Raw genomic sequence first — 21,506 nt, forward strand, 5'->3', positions numbered from 1 at the left:
AGTACTTAAGTTAAAAAAACACAAGCAAATACATATCGTCTAACCGTATTGAACTATAAAAGGATATCAAGACAGAATATTTTAAAACAGATACGTCTGGATATGCAGAAACTCCTGCTCTTTGCAGCAAAGTTGACTTATACATGAAGGGCTAGAGGGAACCAGGAACCCACCTTCTTAGTATTTGTAACTGAGGGTAAAGAGGTGATGACAGGGGCAGGGTCTGAGGTAGGGAGAGGTAGAACACAGGATGTCCCCATAGGAATGCCACATAGATTACAATGGAGTGTTTTCTAACTTTCTGGTCAACCCAGTCATCTCTGGCTCAGTTCTCCTTTTCTTGACATTATTTGAGAAGTGAAATGATTTTGTTTCCCTGAGCATCAGGGGTGGTCTCCCACATGTCACAGATTTGCCTATGGAGTCAGCACTGTTCTTACACACATTTATGTAGTTCTCATTACTTTATTACCTTTCTTAAAAAAAAATCAGGAAATCTACTGATGAACCCAACTATACATGCATAATAGCAAAGCCCACATATCTCACATATATGGTTTAATCAGTCTTTAATAAAAGTGCCCACTTGTTTAACTAGTCAATTCTTTACTGGAAACTTTCTTTATATACCTCCATAGGCTGTGTGGTTAGATAATTTTGATCATCAAATATGTTTTCAAGATGTCTTGCCTACAAATTTTTTATTTCATGCTGAAATTTTTCAGGCAAAAGGAGATCATAATTGTAAGGTGTTCATTTAGCATGCATTGAAGCAATAAGGCAGTGCCACTTTATAAAGTGTGATATTACATAGGTTGAGAAATTCTAAACATTAATAGCAAGAAATGGATCAGATCCAGTTATAAATATTGAAACGTTAAGAAACCATAACTTTTCTTCCAAGAAATTTCTATCTCTGTCATGGTTTGAATATGCTTGGCCCAGGGAGTGACACTATTTGGAGGCGTGGCCTTGTTGGAGGTGTGTCACTGTGGTTGTGACCTTTAAGACTCTAATCCTGGCTGTCTGGAATCGAGTCTTCCACTAGCAGAATTCAAATGAAGACGTAGAACTTTCAGCTCTTCCTGTATCATGCCTGCCTGGATGCTACCATGTTTCTGCCGTCATGATAATGGACTGAACCTCTGAACCTACAAGCTAGCCTCAATTAAATGTTGTCCTTTATAAGACTTACCTTGGTCATGGTGTCTGTTCACAGAGGTAAAACCCTAAGACAATCTCCAATTTACTTCTACTTTAGTATTTATATGTTTTTCTATAACTGCATACAATGATTTGGTTTAAAAGCAACATAAAAATATGTTCACTTAGGAACTCGACACTGTGATATTCTAAATTTGAAACAGTGATGGAAACCGCAGAGTCTCTTAAGTGAGCCTCTAAAGAAGTCTGTTAGATAGGATAATGATGTACTCTATACCTGAGATATGATGACAGTGGTTAACATTTGCAATATCTACAAGATTCTAGGATTGATTCAAAGAGCATTGTATGTCTAACAGCCTCTTTATCTGCAGCAGATATGTTATAAGAGCCCCAATAGATGACTAAAATCAAAGATGATATCAGAGTCTGCAAATACTTTTTCTATACATATATACCCAAATTAGATATAAGATATTATAAGTTATAATAATTAAAGTACAACAATTATAGGAATATACTATAATAGCTGCCAGCATAAATACACTTGCACTTTGAAGCCATCATTAAATAAACACAAGCATAGCAACACAGCAACGTGTGACTTGGTACCAAGGTGGTTTGTAAGTTATTCAACAGGTACATAATATATTTGCCATAAATGCTGTGGACACAGGGGTGACTCAGGTCGTGGGCAGGGTGAAGCAAGATGCATATATATAATTTCTGGAATTTTTCATTTAACATTTTCCAAATAATATTTAAATTATAATTTATTCCAGATAAAATAAGGAAAGTAAAACCCCAAATGAGGACAGAGTATTGTCTGTCTATGTTCTCTAAATCTCCGGAAAAAAAAAGGGATAAGTACTTCATTACTAGCCTTTGGTAAATGCAGCTTTGGTCATGTGACCAAGCTGAGAGGCCAGATGTAGATGTAACTGAGATAGTCTAAGGCCAATGTCTTTACACTAAGCATGCCAGTCTGTCACCTCATGAGAACAAGGGAAATGACTACAAATGGAAGCCATCTAAGCCGCCCTCCAAGCTGCTCGCTAATGTTCTGTATCCCATACTAAGATCAAAACCATCTATCTAAACATCTCCAAAGCATAGATACTGGACAACATTTGTCACCATGCTTTCATTGTTATTCAAAGAGGACAGAGTGACCACAAGACAGTTCATGCAAAAGCAAGAGAATGAGAAGAAAATTTGATGTGTTCCAAACACTTGAGCTCTTCCTTCATTCCTTTCTTTCTTTCCTTCTTTCCTTCTTTCTTTCTTCCTTCCTTTCTTTCTTTCTTCCTTCCTTCCTTCCTTTTTCCTGTCCTGTCCTGTCCTGTCAGAGAAATACAGAATTTCTCCTACCTTAAAAAAAAAAAAAAAGAACAAAAAACCAGAAACAAACAAACAAAAACCCGATGGCCTGCCTAGAGTACCTTTTACATTTTTAGGGTCATCTTTAAATCTAAGAAAACAGAAGTGATACATCGCTTAATGTCTTCCGTGTCTAGCCTCCAGAAGCTACGACCTTAACTCCTGATTTACAAGCCAATTCTTCAAATAAATGAACTGTTTGCACATTAGATGCCTCTGCGTATATCTTTCTTCTCACTAGAGTTACTTAATTATTGTTTTTAACTGTCATGAGGCATCCTAGTATAGAAATGAAATCAGTGGTGTTCTTTTTCCCCATCTGTGAAGTTTCTTTATTAGCCCCATGAGTCAAGGGGAAAGTCTTTATAGTCTGCACAAATGAAGAGAAAAACAAACGCTAATTGAGCAGATTGATGGGTAGATGGAGAAAGGGATGAGAGGAAAGATGCCAATATAAACAGAGTATGGCTATTCATTGTCAGCCCCACTGAGTCAGCTTCACGCACAAATGTGCATCAGAAATGGACTATGGCAACAAAGATCCCAGAGGAACCACTCTGTGGAGGTGCATGCCAACAGACGGCGCTTCCACTGCTGCTAGAACACACAGCAGTGGACTCTCCCTAGTCGGACTGGTCAATTTTTATATGAAGGGCAGCACATAGGAGACTTCTCCCCGAGCTAAATGCCAAATACTCATTCAAACATGACATATCTTTTCTTCTTCTTCTTTTTCTTCCATTTTTATTAAATTGGGTATTTCTTATTTACATTTCAAATGTTATTCCCTTTCCCGGTTCCCTGTCCATTAACCTCTAACCCCTCCCCCTCCCCTTCTATATTGGTGTCCCCCTCCCCACCCACCCCCTATTACCGCTTCCCCAACAATCCCCTACATGGGGGTCCAACCTTGGCAGGACCAAGGTCATCCAATTCAAACCAGCTAAGTAAGTCACTACAGGCAGGATCAGCAGGCAGTGTTCTGGTTGCCAGCCCTCCCAGCCATAGTTTTCCAGCGTTAGTTAAAGCAAAATAAAAAATGAAAATATCTTCCTTCCAGTAATAAGGTCTGTTCTCCCACAGCAGCACTATGTATTGGTGATTTTGAATTGCTTTGGCATAGTTTTTCCTGATAGGCTGATGGATAGTATTCAACCTCTCTGGCACTAAGTGCAGGGATAAACCCTTCTAAGGTTTCTAAATCTATCTTATTGTCATAACAAGGTTTCTGTACTTAAGCACTAGTGGATGAAGAACTCCATTTTGTCTTAAAGATACCCAAGTAAGCCAGAGAAAGTGTCTGGGGATTTTCTGGAAACAGTACAAATACCCTGTAATAGAAGCATGGCATATAATTGGCCTGAAACAGGGAATGAAACTCTAATTTCACAAAGGAGTAGTGAATGGAGTTTAAAAAACAAACAAAAACAAGCCAGCAAGCAAGCGAGCAAACAAACCAAAACCAAATGGAAACAAAAAGGTAAGTCTCTTACCTTTTGTAGCAATTCGCACACACTGGGTTTTAGTTTCCTGGCAGAGTGAAATCAAAAGAAAGCGATCAATATATAGACAATATTTATTCATAAACTCTTATAACTATTATGAAGATATGCATAGGTTTAAACAATAATTAGGACTGTAGAATTATAAAGATAAAGGAATTTCTTTTCCAACATATAGTCTCAGATAGCATTGTCAAAACCAAAATTAAAAATGTTAAGAAAGTTGCTAGCAATTTTTGTATCTGTTTCACTTTGTAATAAAGCAAGCTTAGGTATAGCGGAGAAGAGCTGTATGGCCTTTGATTTGCTTTTTTTTTTTTTTTTTTTGTTTCCTCTTAAGCTATTAGGAAGAAATATCTGCAAAGCTAGTATAAATCAGAACCAAATACTAATTTTATTTTCATTTGATAGCTACAGGCTTGGAGCAAACCCGAACATTACATACTCTTACGTGGATCTAGGCATCACTGAAGAGCTAAAATGATTGTTGTCAGAGAGATTATCAAGACATTGCATGGCACTTTAAATGTAATTTATGTGTTCTTTCCTTTGAATTTAGCTGTCAGCAACAAGATGTTTTTCAACACAGGTTTTTTCCCCCCCTCATACCTTTATTAACCAAGGTAGCTAGAAAAAAATAGAAATATAAGGCTGAAACAACAAAAATTATAGAAAAAGATTCAGGGCTTTATAAGTTAGACTTGGGCTCTGGTCTCCCCTATTTCAATCATTGTCTATTTTTGCTGCCTCTGACTTCTTTTTTCCTCCCTTCTTCCCTCCCTCCCTCCCTCCCTTCCTTCCTTCCTTCCTGACAATGTCTTGAGGAACAGTCCTCCTCCATGAGTTTTCCCTTGGTCTCCCCAGAGAGCCCTGAGAAAGCATTACAGGTATCTAGCCCTCATGGCTCTGTGTTTATCTTTGAATATTCAATAGGTAAGAAGAGACATCAAACAAAGTCAGCGAGTGTATTCAGTTTTGATAATACTTCTGTGATCAAAACTGCCAGGTCCCCTACAGATATTCCTGGTACATGTTCCAAACGCAACAGGACAAAGGAGTGGGGCCATTGCTTAGATGACACTGGATAAAATAGCTTACAAAAAGATTGGGTACATGACAGCAAGACAGGGTTCCAGCCCTTCCTTCTGCCCTGGGGGTATGGACAGACTTTTGTCCGCAGGATTGTAATAAATTGCTTTTATGTAATCCTGGATCTGCCTCATGTTCTCCCCATCTCGTCCTTCTCCTGTTAGCCAGGTTTCACATACCAGGAACAAGATCTTCTTCTGAACAGGAGGCTGTGTTCAAGAAGCACTTTATAACTCTATCTCCGGTGGTTTTAGATATTGAAAAATAACAAAGCAAAATGTCTACAATTCCTCCTTCAGCATCTACTTTTGAAAGTATATAAACTAAAGAACTGGGAGAAGAGCGGGTACTTCTGTTTCTTCCCTGGGACCAACCTACAGAGTAGGCTGCAAGAGATTTTCATGCTCCCGTGAGGATCCTGAGGGATTCTGACTTCTTGAAAGAGGTCCCAATTGACTCTGTAGGCACTGCCAACTCAGTTGGTGGGAGGCTCATCTATGTTAAAGCTCTTTGCCAACAATACGAAATGTATTGCAGATACTCTAAAACCAGTGGTCCTCAAACTTCCTGATGGTGTGACCTTTTAATATAGCTCTTCATGTTGTGGCCACCCCCAACCACAACATTACTTTTGTTGCTACTTCGTAACTGTAATTCTGCTACTGTTATGAATCTTAGTGTAAGTAACTCTGTAATATACTGGTCTTAGATGATAGGGTCTTTTGACCCCCAAAACTGTCGTAGGCTGCGACTGATGCTAACCTTTGATCAGACGATGGTGTAAAGAGTGTCTGAGAAAATCCCCTGTAGGGACAGACATTCATCAGCACCCTTACCACACAGGCAGGCTAACAAGAGTTAATGTGGAAATTCCCACCTCTTTAAAGACAAAAACTCAAACCTAGAGCCTTATCCTACCTGTGTGCTATTTGTATTTTAGGTGGGGTCATTAATTTTTTTTTATCGTGTCTCTGTTTTGAACAAACTAATTAGACAATTACTTTTGAAGTGTGTGAGTGAGTGTGTGTGTGTGTGTGTGTGTGTGTGTGTGTGTGTGTGTGTGTGTGTGTACGTGTGTACACAAGATGGGTTGTAAATTTTGAGTGCCATTTTGATGGAATTTTTTACCATGGAATCCAACTTCTGGGAATGTCAGTGAGGTATTATCTATAAATTCATTGAAGCAGAAAGACCTTCACTGAAGCCAAGGGTCCCAGGTCAGAGAGAAAGAGAGAGGTTAGGGAGAATACGAGGAATTTTTGCTCTCTATTTTCTGAATGAAGACTGATATTACTAGTCCCTTCCTACCTACTGCCATGTCTCTCCTACTTCATAGCAGTAACTCTATGATACACAGTAGATCGAGTTAGTAACCCAAACAAACCCTTCCTCTCTTAAATTGCTTCTTGCTGGGTAATTTGTCACAGCAAGTGGTGTGGACAGTAAAGGATTAAGTTCTAGAGAGGAAAAGTGAGAAGAGTCGAGGATCTTCAACTATGGACAGCCTCTGCATGGAGACTGTGTGGTTAAAGGGTGTCTGGCATTTTTCTTTGCCACGTACTCTATGCTGGCCACACCGATAGGCAGGAACATACAACTTGCATATAAAAGCAACACTTGCATTCTCATGGCCCTTGTAGAAACATAGACTGGTGGATCTTCCTAAGAACTAATAGGACTAAAAGGCGACCTTTTCCCACACAGTTCCAAGTCCATCGAAATGCTAGTGTTCATTTGAATTTGAAATTGTTCAAGTTTCTCTTCTCAACACTTTTTTTCCTTTTTACCCTACTGCCTTATCTAAAATAGAAATAAATAAATAAAAACAAAAATAAGTCTTTGGAAAGAAAAGTCTTTCAAAAGGGAAACAGCGTGAGAGGAAAAGGCTAGGTCGTTTCTCGACGTGTGCCCTGCTGAGTTTTCCTCTTCAATATTCATTTGGGATCAGCAGCAGTGTTCAAAAACAACTGTGTCCAAAATGGGAAAAGGAGGGGCAGCCAGGGCCAGGGCCAGCCAACTTCAGTAATGGCTCAGCACCCAGCCTTCATAGGCAGCCTTCTGTTTAGGTTCTGTCGGCTGGACCGCAGGCGTCCTATTACTTTGTAATCAGAGGATTGTTACTGGTTATTTATTATTTGGTTTGTACCCCCTGAAAAGCTTATAAGGGTTTATTAGCCCGGTGTGGAACTCGTACTCTGTTTATCCTGAAGTAAATTTAATCTTTTGAAGCGGCCACTATAGAGCAAGTGAGGCAGAACAATGCAGGGAATTTACTGAGGGTGGAGTACCCAGCGGCAGCACACCCACCTTTTCAAATCGCTTTGCTCACAGTTGCACTGTGGGCATTCCTGAAGAAAGAGCGAGCTGCGGCAGTTACTAGGAAACAGGGATCTGTGAAAGGCTGCTGGCTCGAAGCCTCAGTCCTTCAGTCAACTTGCAAGAGCTGGCAACAGAAAGTGACACTACACATCCATTTTCCTTCCCTTTGTTTGCTTTATCAATTTTCCTTGACAAACGCCACTGAGTGTTTATAAAATACAGCCACAGCTTTGCTTAAGATCAAGGGGGGAAAAAAATCAAATCAAATCTGAGAGGAATCTCACCTTCTCCACGCTGCTCATCGCTTGGAAATAGATGTTGTATCCTTTGCGGGGAGCCAGGGGAGGGTTCCAGAAGCCTTTATAGGTCCGGTTGTCGCCCACGGTGAAGGGAGCTGGCTCAGGAAGATTCCCAGGGGGGAGTTCTGCAGCAAAGTAATAGGGTGCGCCCCCACTCAGGGAGTTCTGGTACGTAACCGGTACCCGGTAGCATTCCATGGTCCCGGCTTCACGCTTGGTCCGATGTGGGTGTAGCTGCTCCACCACAATTTGATAAGCACTTTTGAGGGAAAGAAAGAAATGCTTGCACTTAGGTATCTGACATATTATGATGTCTAGGGAAAGGAATAGGGGGTTCAGAGGCTTCCTAATGCATGTAACACGCAGTCAGCCCCTTTTCCATAAGACAGTTTCTCACACTGCCCTCCTCAACGCCGAGCTTATCAAGGAACTAAGACAAGTAAGAAAAAAAATCACGGGAAAGTGGTTCACATTTTCAAAGGTGAAAGCTAAGCCGCTCTAATAAGGACCCTGGCATTAACCAGAGTCATTTCCTAGATTAAGTTCTTTGTCTCGGATTTTTAAATGGGAAAAGTTAACATTTGCTCGGTGAAATTGCATCAGGGAAGGCCCAGCTCCAAGGCCCGCCAGGATGATAGCCTCCAGGAGGCCTTGGGAGCTGCTGTCTCCAGGCTTGGACGCGGAGGTGCTGACAGGCTTCTCCACCTCCTGACCTCGCCTGCATCTCCACTGCCTCACAGCTATGCAGATCCAAAGCACAAGTGACATGCGACAGGGCGGGCACAGATGGACACAAATCTGTCCCCACAACAGAAATAGACTGGCTCCTTCTTCTGGGCTTGTTAATAATAAAATGTTACAAATTGGAGAGACAGATGGCATTTGGCCTATTAAAACTCCAACCTGAATTGTGTATCCTTTTCTTAAATACTTTAGAACTTTTCCAGGATAGCTGTAAATGAAACCCTACACATTTGAAATAAAGATCTCTGGGATCACTTATTTGTAAAGTTCTCAAGTTCATATGTCAATAATACCCTTCCTTTGTGGAAAATGTCTCAAGTTAAAAAAAAAAAAACAAGGTAAGGAATACCTATAAAATTCGTCATTATTGCTAATATATTTTCCGTACTTTTAATGTACAAATGGTTAATATATTTTAGAATTGTTGAAAACTGAAGGACATTCATTGTGGGGCTTTTAAATTCAGTGTGGCTAAGTTGTGGTCAGGGGCTCTAGGTAAAATTGTGAGGCTTTTAGGCAAAGAGGTTTCATCTAGGCCAGTGGTTCTTGACCCCCACAGGGTTCACATATCAGAAACCCTGCATGTCAGATATTCTTATTATGGTAACAGTAGCAGATGTATAGTTATGAAGTAGCAATGGAAATATTTCATACAGGGCGTTTACCACAATGTGACAACTGCATTAAAAGTTCCCAGCATTAGGAAGGTGGTGAACCACTGTTCTAAAATATGATCTAGGCTTTCTAGAGATGGATGACAGCCAATGACCAATAGGTCTGCAGTAGGATGGAGGACGGAAGATGGTGCTTTTTGTTAAGGGACTTCCAGAGAGACCAAGAGAGAAAATCAAGTTTGCATCTAGGAGCATGAAAGAAATTCAGGGTCTACAGCAAAATTCCAACTTAAATATAAGCTGTTATACTTACAAGCAAGAGAGACCCCGAGCCTCAAAGAAAGGATTACATTTAATTTACAATTACAGTTTGACTTTCCTCCTTAATATTGAAGTTTTTTTCCCCCCGTTGGAATACTGCTAGGGCGTTAACAGGCTGCTACCAATTTCTTTCTCTTTTGAAAAAGGACATAGGTGATCTTAATGGCAGAAACTGGGATTTGAGCTGGTAACCAAGGCAGACGTCTGTTATTTTCAGACTGTAGACACTGTATTTCTGTCAAGCTGGGTCACCACGCTTGAAGGAAAGCTACTGACAAGATGCCCACTCCCTGCCTCCTCCAGGGGACAGGCGTTTGTCCATTTTAAATTTGGGAACTAGCAAGCCGAGCCCCGCAGACACAGAGAAGGAAAGAGGCCTAGTTGCCATACGCCGTGCTATTTTATTTTGAATTTATTATCCATACTTATATGTCATACACTTCCATGCCCTGTGTGTGCATCTGCACACAAGTTAATAGATGTATTATATTTCCAGAAAAGTGTAAGATTATTTGCCTACTCTAACGAACAGTAATGGCGATTATCTGTTTTAGCTAATAATGTAAACTAATCTCTAAAAAACCAAAGTTCTTAATGACCCCATACACCTCAGAACTCCAGTGTATGCTAACTCTCAACTCATTCCATTAAACTGACATATTTAGCACTCCACTTTCATGTTTTTCCATTTCAGTTAAATTCAGGGACTATGCAACCCAGCCTGGGGCTCTCCGGATTTATGTGGAACAAAGCAAACTGTTCCTGGGGGAGAGAAGGGACGAATGGCAGGCTCATCCTGCACTTTAGAAGCCTGAGTCTGGGTCCATCTGAGACAAAAATCAACAGGGTGGACCAAGCTTTAAGATTTTTCATATTTCATTTAAAGAGAAAGTTTAGAGTATGACTCTATGAGGTGTATAAAATAAATTAATTTCCCACTTATACATATGGATATCTTTTTAACATGGGCTTTAATTTTAATGAATCTTTTATTTACTAATATAAATTAACTAAGAAAGGAAGCACACTTTTGTCACTACTACTGAGAAACCAAGGCAGAGAGATTGGATTTCCCAGTAAAGTTTACATGTGTCTTACATTCTTTTTTCTTGTGTTATGACCAAATATCCAGGACCCCAGGCCACAGTTCCCATGTAAAATTTTTTCACGCACACGATGTGGTATTTGGAAACTGAGGTCCTCGGAAAGCAATCTGGCTCAAATGAGCAGTCTCCACAAGGGTTGATTTGGCCATCCTGGGTTTCCCAGCCTTTGGAGTTATGAAAACTAAATGTATGGTTTTGAGCCCCCTCGGATTTTGTTATGACAGCATAAGGCAGATTATATACATACGCTCTCTTCAGAATGCTTGCCTCCAAGAATATTGTCTAGATTACTATTTGTGCAATGGTCGAAATAAGGTGGGAAGTCAGTGGAGGCAGGCAGACATCACCTCTTTCGCCTCCCTTTCACACACCCTCCACCCCATCAAGAGAACCATCTTCACTGCATTAAACTCAGTTCTGAGTCTAGGTATTTTTCCGTCTCAGTAATGCTTATTTCAGAAACTGATATAAACCATACTTTATATTCAAGTATGGTTTCAAATGGGATAATGGATATTTAACTAGGCATTTGAAGTATGAGAAAATCACTTTTGTTTTTTCTGGTGACGTCTTTATTTAGAATATATCCAAATATACTCATTTTTGTCTCTTATTAAAAAAATCTCTAATCCTTCAAAAGTTCTCAACATGTTCGAGTAATGAGGATTTGCTTCATGAGCATTCTCGCCAGGAATCTACTTCGGTTCGTTGCTTCACTGACTTTACTCAACAACAAAGCACTGGGCAGTGCCACACAGGCATAGAGCATACCAAAGAGAAAGTGTGCCCCTCCTCCTCAACTTTCTATTCGCTTTTCTGTTTTTGAAATTATCAGACCTTTAGTCTGTTGAAATGCCTTGTAGTCCTCAGAAGTATGTAGCCCTCATATGTATAGTATATACAAAATAGATGATGATATTTAAAAATGTTAATTATTATATATTTTATTATATATTTTAAGCATATTGTTTATAATATATACCATATATATTTCATATGAAATCAAAACACTACCATCTCTAAGACCCCTTCGCTCTCAACCTGTGACCTTCTCGGGTGGGTGTCTAAGTATCTCACAAGGGCATTTTTATGTCACCTTAACTCTGTTTCACACATCTTTTCCCTCCTTACAGTTAAACCAACCTCAAGCTGATTTCGCTATTTCTCTTCTATGACATCACTGGAAATACCTTTCTGGAATAAAAGAATATTGGGTGTATAACTCTCTGTGGTTTTCCTGCCAACCAATTTGAACACTCCAAAGTGTCTTTCCCAGCAAGGTCGCTGACTGAAGTCTGTAGACCATACTGTCACTAATGGAGCCTAACCCTTGGTCAGTTCCCTGAGGCTAAAACCCCTGTGCATCTTTCTTAGGGCCTGGGTCTTATGTGTATTGAACTGACTGTAAGGAAGTGGACTTTAAATGTGTCTGCATGCAGTAAAAAGTGCTGTTGAAACAAGTAAACATCATTACGATGAGAAATACCATAGATACTCGGACACGACTCCAAGCAACTCCTGGGAAAGGAGACATTTTCCCTTATTGTTCGGTTTCAAAGGGTGTGGCTCAAACACATATATCCCAGGTTTTAAAATTAAAAATGCTACCCCCTGTGGCATCAAGTCTGTAGAGGATTAGGTGTATCCTCTCCCACTGAGGCCAGAGAAGGGAGTCCTCTGCTACGAATGTGCCGGACCTCAGACAAGTCCATGTACGCTCTTTGGTTGATGGCTTAGTCTCTGTGGGCTCGCAAGGGTCCAGGTTAGTTGAGACTTTGGGTCTTCCTAAGGGGTTGCCATTACCTTCCCTCCCTTCATCCTTCCCCTAACTCTACCACAGGGGTCCCTGGTCTCAGTCAAGTGCTTGGCTATGAGTACCTGCATCTGTCTCAGTCAGCCATTGGTAGAGTCTCTCAGAGAACAGCCAAGCAACCCACCTTCAAAACTTTCTACCTCAAATTGCCCCTGTCTAAACAAAATAGAGGGACAAAAAATGGAGCAGAAACTTAAGTAAAGGCCAACTGGTGACCGGCCCAACTTGGTCTCCATTCCATGGGTAGGTACACATCCCTGACACTATTACTGATCCAATAATGTGTATACTTTTGTTTATTAAGGTTTTTAAATTATCAAATGGAATTTGACTCTAGTCAAGTTTAAAACATCAGAAGAGCTTGGGACTCTAGTAATTCAAAATATTCCACAGTCTTTTAATAGGTTTACTCATTTGTCAATCTTTCCTATTCATTTTCATTGAAAGTTTAAAATATTACTGGTTAACTTAAAACTCAATACATAAGGGCTAAGAATCTTCCTTTAATACTCCAAATATAATTTGTGTTTAAGATTAAAAAGTGAAATTGACTTCCACAGTAAAATTTGGTTAAACACAGCTAGAAGTCACTTTTCGTTTTGTGGGATAGGCCAGAGAACAATTTCAAGGAGCGGAAGTGAATTCCCCTGTTGCTCAGAGTATATGACACATATTGTGGACAGTTCCCTGATTAGATGCTTATAAATATGGAGCTAGAATCAAAGATATGTACAAGAGTCTGCCCTGAGACTTAATAACAACAACAATAAAATCACCAAGTTAATCTGTGACTGTGGTTGATGTTGAATAAACTCTTGGGGCAAGTAAAAAGCAAAGAAAGCATCAGTACGTCATCGCCTCATGTTTTATCCAAGAATATATCCTTAAAGCTGCAGGAGAAAGACACTCAGCTCTAAAGTTCCAGTGCCATGTGAAAACAGATTTCCAAGATCCCTCCCCATCGAGACACGGCTTGTTCTAGCCTATAGCCAGCATTCTGAACGTCAAAAGAGTTAAGGTTGCCATTTTTCCTAATTGCCACAGTATTCAAGGCTCTCCATCTATTCACTCCTAATATTTATTCAAAAGCCTGTTTTCCTATGGTTTCCTCCTCTCTACATAAGACTTATCAGGCTTCCAAATCACCAAGCTCAAAAATCTCTGCGTCAGCTTAAACAAGTCTTTACTCCCCGTAATCTCTCCTCATCTTTCAGCACGCCATTTTGTCTCGGTCTTGTCTCTCATTTTACTAGTCAGACTCTACACTTTAGACTGTGATGGATGTTATCCCAAATCCCCGTCTTCCCTCTCTCTTGCTCTCACTGTTTTCCAACACACATTGTTCATTTGATGCTGCAAGGACTACTGTGATTTACACACTGTACACAGTCAAGAGTTCCCCCATCCTCTTTACAGAGTCAATATAAGGTTAGTGTACTTCTGTCCTGAATAATTCCATGACTGCTTCCCTCTGAATGCAATCTTCTAGGTCCAATGCATGCATACTTTGAGGTGGAGGGAATAGCTGGAGGAGTCATAATTACACCACATTCTCTTTAAATCTCACCACTCATTCATGGAGACCATTCATGATGCTGTGGCCTCATTGTCAGGACCCCCAGGGACCAGTCTCAGAAAGTCTGTGACCGAAACAGGACTCCAGATCACTCTTTGCAATCTCTTGAAACACCCCTAGTCTCTTCTCAAAGTAAATCTCAGCAGGCCCCATTTCTTCCCTTCCTTGAAATGCTATGTCCAACTCCAATTTTCTCTCTGCTGGCACCGTGTTCTTGCGAGGGATTTGCTCGCATTCCACAGTGGACGACTATTTCAGATACCCGGGTTAACTCCTGGTATGCAAAGATTGCTATGAAATGTGTGAATCTGTGTGAGCCATTGTTAATTTTGATTTTAAAGTAAGCCTGTGTCAGAGTAAACGTACAAGTGCTGACTACCAAAGACTTCTCAGTTTCTAACAGAAGATTTGGAAGACCTTGACATTATGGAGATCAAGGAAGAGAGAGACCATTTATAGCAGTGTTGGGACAAACGGACAGTGAAATGCAAGCTGACAAATGCTAACACTATTACAGAAAGGGAAGATGACACAATAGTCAGGATTAATGGCTGAGGTCAAGCGGGACGCTTTCAGGTTTAGCTAGGGGTTAAGAGATTTGGAATCCTGCGAAGACACAAAGCAGAAAAGCAGTGAAATTTACGCCAGAAAGGGTAACTGCACCTCAAAAACTTAAGCACAAAGTAATTCTTTAAAGGAAAGTTGAAATGGCATGATGGGACCCAAGAAATGATTTGTAGACGCAGACCATAGATTCAGTGCTAGAAAAACTGATCACCCCATCACATGAGACTCTGACTTTTAAGCCATCAGGACATTGGACTAGACCACCTCCGAATCAGACACCAGTGTCTTGCATGCATGGTTTGAGGGAGGGAAATGGTCAGTGGAAAAAATACTACTCAACTAAAGGATTCCAAAAGCAACGGACGTGAAGTCCAAACTCAGCAAATGCTAAACTGCTGGGCTGCCCGTCTACTCATGTGTAGCCCTGCCCATTGGCGCCACCTGCAGGTGCTCTGTGCAAATGCTGTTTAATAAAGATGGCTTTCACTGGATTGCCATGTGGGAAACCATACTGTTCTTCTCTTTTGGGAACATTCACTTCCAATAACTTTGGCAAATGTTCATATTAACTTATTTCTTGTTCTAATAGCCTAGTATGTAAAGCCAGTTTTGTGTCTGTGCACGTTTGTTCATGGGATGTATGTACAAGTGTGCAACCATGTACGCGCATGTAGAGGCCAGAGGAGGATGTTGAGTGACTTCATGTCTTTCTCTTCAGCTTATTTTTGGATAGGGTCCCTCACTGACTCTGAGGCAAGCCACGTCAGCCATGCTGGCTGACCAATGAGTTCCTGAGATTGGCCTTTCTCTATACCCCAATTCCAGCATTACAGGCAAATGTGGTCTTAGCTTTCACAGGGTTTGTTGGCCAATTATTCAAACATGTCCTCTTGTGCGCACAGCACGCAGTCTGACCTACTGAATGATCTCTCCAGCCCTTCAACTTGTTTTCTGAGAACTACTCATCTATACTATATAATCGGGATTTTTTTATCCAGGGGGCTCAAGTCCAGGAAAGGCCAAATGTATTGCTAACAATACAACAAATTGTATAGTTGCTGGTATAGACCATATGAACTCTTAGTCATTAGAAATCATGTATACACAAAGGCAAGCAGAAGAGAAGAGAGTCATTTAATCAAACACATAGAAAAGACACAGAATTCCAGACGACTCTTAGTGAGTTCAGGATCTATATGGTGGAATGACTCCTGCTACCCTCAGAAACATGGGAAGACAAACTGTGTCATGGTACGGTCAGTGTATCTTTGGTTTATAATATTAAGCAGGGTGATAGGCACTTAATGAATGGTCAAAATTTGCAGAAAAAATAATTTTGGTTACCCGAAGAAAGAGTCATATAAGTTATACAGCACAGCCATACGAAGATGATGATGATACATGAAGAGAAAGTTGCCTTCATTTAAAAATATTTTTAGAGATTTAAAATCGTTTAGAGATTTCATTTTCTTTATCTTTGTTTTCTGTTTGTTTGGTGGTTTGCTTGTTTGGGTTTTTTTTTTTTTTTTTAATGTATGTCTGTGTACCACATATGTGCAGTGCCTGTGGATGCCAGAGAGGACACCAGATTCTCTGTGACAGGAGTTTCAGATATTTGTGAGCCAACATGTGGGTGCCAGGGGTTGAACCAGTTTCCTCTTGAAGAGCTGTTAGTGCTCTTACCACTGAGCCATCTCTCCAGACCATGACAAACTTTAAAAGATCAACAGAACTACCTGGAATCTGCGTAAACATCAGGAACAGATTAGACACCTATGAAGTAAGTTTTGTCCCTAGTAGGGACATGTGAACGGCCATGGATACGTGCCAATAGAGAAGGACACCAAGTCCAAGGGAATGGGACATTTTCTCTCCCTCTTTACACCAGCAATCAAAATAATTCAGAGATTATTGTTTCAGGAACAGCACTGTATACTGACTTCGAACCTTCAAGTAGGTGGTGTCCCAGAAGCATCTCGTTACAGGCACACCAGTGACCTCTCCTGTTCTGTAATATGGTGGAGCACTGGTTAAATGGATGGGGAAAATTGTACAACTCTGGTGACAAAAGACATTTGTTTCCCTACGTCAAGGATATCTGTCGTACATACAGAACAGAGATTAATGTGCTTTTGAAAGAATTTATAAACAGCACAAAACTCAATTCTGTCCGATGAGCCTTACCTTTTATACCTATATGATTTTGCTTATCAACATTGATTGGACAAAATGCCCACATAACTACTGGTTTCAATTAGATCTTGAAGATTCATCTATGGTTGTTCAAAATTTAAAAGCCTGAAGAAATTTTAGTAATCTCTAAAAATGACACGGATCAGAATTTTTTTTTTGACAGGGATTAGAATTTTTGGAGAGAATAGCAGTAGTAGGTAATAGGATAGATTTTAATATTGAAAGGATAAAGGAAACAGTAAGATGAGCCTTAATGTTTATTATGAAATTTCTGATAATTTAAGAACTGAAAGGCCGCAGGGGCTTTCTTCTGCATTTAATTCCTCAGAGTTTCCTAGCAATTTTATTCTCTCAGGTGAAATAACTTGTAAGAGGTAAAGAGTTGGACAAGAGTTACTTTGTTGTACTATTTGACAAATACCTTCAGGGCACAGATCCTAATACAGGAAGTGCAATGAAAGAGGACACAGGAAAAACCAGAGAGCCATAGTCTTGGATGGCACAGAAACACCCTCGGAAGTCTCCTCTTAACTAGAGGTCTGTTTGTAACCTTTGTTCAAATGAGTAAACAGAAACCCACCCACCCACCAACCAACCAACCAACCAACCAAACAGCGTACTTCAGTGCTAAGCAACTGTAGGAAGACGCTTCTTCTATTGGCTGTTTTTCCTTTTAGCCCCGCCCCTCTTACCTGATTGGGGCACCTTTGGCTTGTGCAGGTCTCAGCAGTACAGTGATGGTGGTGGCAGTTTCATTCAGAGAGGCATCAACGCCTTCATAGTCAGGTAAGCTTGGGGCTGAAAGGAGATCAAGGAGGCGAAGAGAAAGTTCAATCGACTCAGAGCGATATATTATAGGTTGCTATGAATAAACGATCTCCCTTAAGGGGAAATCAATTTAATTCCTAATTAACTGCGGTGGACCTTATTTTACGGCATGACACCGCACCTTAACCCTAGCAGACGAAGCTAGAAAGACGACGTTGTTGGATTTTAAAAAAGCTGTCTGGGGACTTGTACTCATATTCCAAACCCTTTTGGGTAGACACTTTGATCTCAGCTTCTCCAGGCCTTTAACCCAGCAGGGAAGAGGTGGGAAAGTGCAAGGAGGAGACTCAGCCCTGGCTGCGGAGTACACGAAGGCCCGGGCTGTGTATGGCAGAAGGGAGTTATGGGCTGCCTGGTGGTTACAGCCATTTATTTTAAATAAGCGAAAGAAAGGTCCGATATCTTCTCTGGACCAGTTTCATGTGACGACATGGGAAACATAATTATTAGCTCCGGTGAACTGGAACGAAAATCATGGTTTTCAGTTGCCAAGAGCTAATACAATTAATTGGCAAATAGTTGAACACACACATTTTCAAAATAGTGGATAGTGTTTAATTGTACTCTGGGAGTTTCCCAACCTTGAGTGGGAAGGAATTTCCATTTGTTTTCACCATGGACAAGTATGTCTAAGGAAACGAGACCCACAGAAACACATAGATTATCAGTTACACTTCGAAAGCCAAGTGATACTTAAAAAAAAAATTCCACTATTCATTGAATGCTTGCTAAAAGCAAAACATATACAAAGTTGTGGGTACTGTGATATAGACATGAAGACCTAACACAGGCCCTGACACGGAACCAAAACTAAGAGTTAATATTTTGTGGGGCCAAGTGGTATACAATAGAAAATATATGCTCAGTAAACTAAAATAATCATAAGATGCACACAGTTAATTTGGCAAAATAGTACCACACTTTTAAACAAGTTAACCAGTATTTCTCTGTATGGCCGTTTTGCCTGAATGAATATTTGTGCATCACATGCATGCCTGTGCCTGAGGAAGTCAGGAGACTGCACCCCAGAAACTACAGTTACAAATGGTTTCGGGATACCCTCTGGGTTCTGGGAATCCACTGGAAGAGTAGCAAATGCAGTTAAACACTTAGCTGCCACTCTAGCCTCTTCCTAAATTAATATTTTAAATGCAGAAGGAAAGACAACTACTAGACTAAAGAGATAGATACACTATCTTAAAATTTCAGTAACTCCAAAGCGTAGTAACAGAAACGATAGTTTTAAAGTACCAGAAAGTTCTCTGTTCTTAAGTTGCAATAGTAAAACTGGACTGAAATAATATAGAGGGAAAAAAAAAACTAGACTGGTGTTTTGTTCTATACCTATAAATTTTCTGTTCAACATATGCTGAACAGGGTATCTAAGACTTGAAAATATTGTGTATGTTTATAAATCAGAAATATACACTTGCTCATTGCTTTCTGTTTTATAAGCTTATATAAACCTTGTAGCAATTTCCATAGAAAAATTAGCAGCTGCTAATCCTACAAGGTAGGAAATTTGTCATGATATTCACCTTGAAATAAAGTAACTTAATAAACATTTTGAATTGATGACGTCAATTAGAAAATAAAATGGCTGTTTAATATGTTATAATTCCTTAATATTATGGATATTTTAAAACATCGGTTTTACTAGAATATTAATGTAAATCAAATCATATGCAAATGAAATATTGGAATTACTTTTATTCATGACATAAATTTTTATAATTTCTATTTTACTCAATACATTTCCAAATAAAGTTTAAAACGATTCCAGACAATGGGATTTAAGACAATGTCAAAAATATGGAATGTTAATTGGGAAGGGCTGTTGTTACATACCGTGTAAAATTACTATAAAGAGAATTCACAAAATAAAAATGTTAATTTCCAAATCGCCCTCTTTAGTTACACATACCACACACATTTTTTTTTGTAATATTGAAACACAGCAAAATATTTCAGTAATTAGAATAGACTTAGGATGCATGGTAGTGCATATGTGCAGCGGGACCTAACCAGATTTAACTGGTGATCTTACCGAAGGAGGACTAGAATCTATAAACAATCTAGTCAAGTGAAACTATAAAACTGATAACAGAAATTAAATTAATTTTACTTTCTGTAATAGAAAGTAAAATTTAGTCACATTTACTTATCAATTCAAGGGTCTCTTGCGTGTTCCTATTCTGAGAATTCGACGCATTCGTGAGACACTTTTTTATGAACAGGAAAGCAACGTTTCATTTGTTGACAATTATCAGGATGTTGGGGGAAATGGGACAGGGACAAGGTGTGAGACATTCTAATACCAGAGTGAAAGACCTCTGCTGCTCGTTGGACAACGTCCACCCATCTGTAGCAGGGAACTGACACGCAAAGGCACAATAAAAGGTCTATCCTAGACTGTGAACTTGGAAAGATTTTAAGTAAAGAAATACTGTAACTTTCTAAGACTACTGTCATTTTTGTGACTGTTTCAAAACTGTTTGGATGACCACATAGAGCCAATAATTGTTCCCAGATGTCCGAATGAAGTGCCCTTGACCTCAGGAGACGAGAGGAAAGGCTTGCTAAGCTACACGAGAACACAATATAGAACTGAATGTCTGGAATGTGTTATGGCCAAGCCAGGACCACGAGCCTTCCAGATTCTGCATTCCTCACTGGCTTACCTGAGATATTTGTGGTCACGTTGATGGCTGTGGCTGGCCCGAAGCCTTTGACGGTGCTGGCTCTTATGAAGAACTGGTAGGTGGTCCCAGGGTGAAGATGCATAAACACATGGTGTGTGCTGTTCCACAGATTGGATACCGTCTGCGGGGGCCCAGCCACTGGGACAGCAGGGTCAAATGACCTTATGCTGCTATAGCTCACCTGTTGTGGGAAATATATTCCCATGACACATCAACTGAAGGCATAATAAAGTATAAGTAGATCCTTTCTAAATAACAGAGTATGCAGGATCATCAAGCCATCATTCTTTCTCTTTCTTCTCCTTTTATTTTGGTGTGGTTATTTCTGCCATCTCTCATTTCCTATGTGTCTACCTGTCATCTATCTATCAATGTATCACCTACCATGTATGTATGTATGTATGTATGTATGTATGTATGTATGTATGTATGTACCAATGTATCTATCTACCTATCTATCTATCTATGTATCTATGTATGTATGTATGTATGTATCTATCTATCTATCTATGTATCTATCTATGTATCATCTATACATGTATGTATGTATGTATCTATCTATCTATCTATCTTTATCTAGCATGTATCTATCCATCCACCCATCTACCTACCTATCTATCATTTTCTATCTATATTTTGGTATGGTTATATCTGGCATCTCTCATCACTATCAATCATCTATCTATCTATTATCTATCAACCTATCATCTATCTATTCATCTATCAATCTATCAACATCTATCTTATATCATCTATTTCACATATTTAATATGAACATCACTACCTATCATCTTTCTATCTACTATCAATCTATATAATAAATTCCCTATCATCTATCATGCAACTATTAACATTTGTCACTGAATGCCTACTGTGTTAAACACTTAAATGTTTAAAAGTCCACCAGTAAAGGGATATACTTAAATATGCATGCTCCATACAAAATTTCTTATGTATAATTTAATGTGCATGAAAACAGAAAGTCTTCATCAGAAGTATGACATTCTTCTTTTTTTGTCTAAAGGGAACATGGCAAGTTCTAGCAACACTTAGCAGCACAGGTTAGTACTCTGTACTACTTGGGAGAGGGATATAAGTTCAAGGACAGAGTGACTTTATGACCATTTGTGTTAGCTTAGTAAGAATGTGTCTCAAAACAACAAAAGAAAAGAAATATAGAAAACTAGCATTCAAACACACTAAAATCGTCAACAACACTCTCATTCCTATATCATTCTCAAGGACTAGAAACAGAAATGTTTATGCTATAATCAGCACTGACTATACAC

At 39.6% G+C, this 21,506-nt stretch overlaps 1 protein-coding gene and 1 long non-coding RNA gene across 25 annotated transcripts in view; one reads left to right on the plus strand and one right to left on the minus strand.

Annotated features, from left to right (window-relative positions):
- The window catches only part of Ptprk (protein tyrosine phosphatase, receptor type, K), a 499,207-nt gene that overhangs the window by 85,248 nt on the left and 392,453 nt on the right, over window positions 1-21,506 (minus strand). For all 24 annotated transcript variants that reach the window (XM_063265927.1, XM_063265913.1, XM_063265905.1 and 21 more), the window contains exons 10-13: window positions 20,197-20,398; window positions 17,380-17,485; window positions 7,739-8,012; window positions 4,038-4,074 (exon numbers count right to left, since the gene is read on the minus strand). In XM_063265927.1, the coding sequence (XP_063121997.1) occupies window positions 4,038-4,074; window positions 7,739-8,012; window positions 17,380-17,485; window positions 20,197-20,398 (619 nt within the window). The remainder of the gene's footprint in view (window positions 1-4,037; window positions 4,075-7,738; window positions 8,013-17,379; window positions 17,486-20,196; window positions 20,399-21,506) is intronic.
- Window positions 17,334-21,506, plus strand: part of LOC134484965 (uncharacterized) — a 37,370-nt gene continuing 33,197 nt past the window's right edge. The window contains exons 1-3 of the long non-coding RNA XR_010062798.1: window positions 17,334-17,473; window positions 20,046-20,272; window positions 21,242-21,278. This is a non-coding gene — a long non-coding RNA (uncharacterized LOC134484965). The remainder of the gene's footprint in view (window positions 17,474-20,045; window positions 20,273-21,241; window positions 21,279-21,506) is intronic.

The sequence above is a fragment of the Rattus norvegicus genome, chromosome 1, assembly GCF_036323735.1.
Source record: "Rattus norvegicus strain BN/NHsdMcwi chromosome 1, GRCr8, whole genome shotgun sequence".
NCBI classification, from domain to species: domain Eukaryota; kingdom Metazoa; phylum Chordata; class Mammalia; order Rodentia; family Muridae; genus Rattus; species Rattus norvegicus.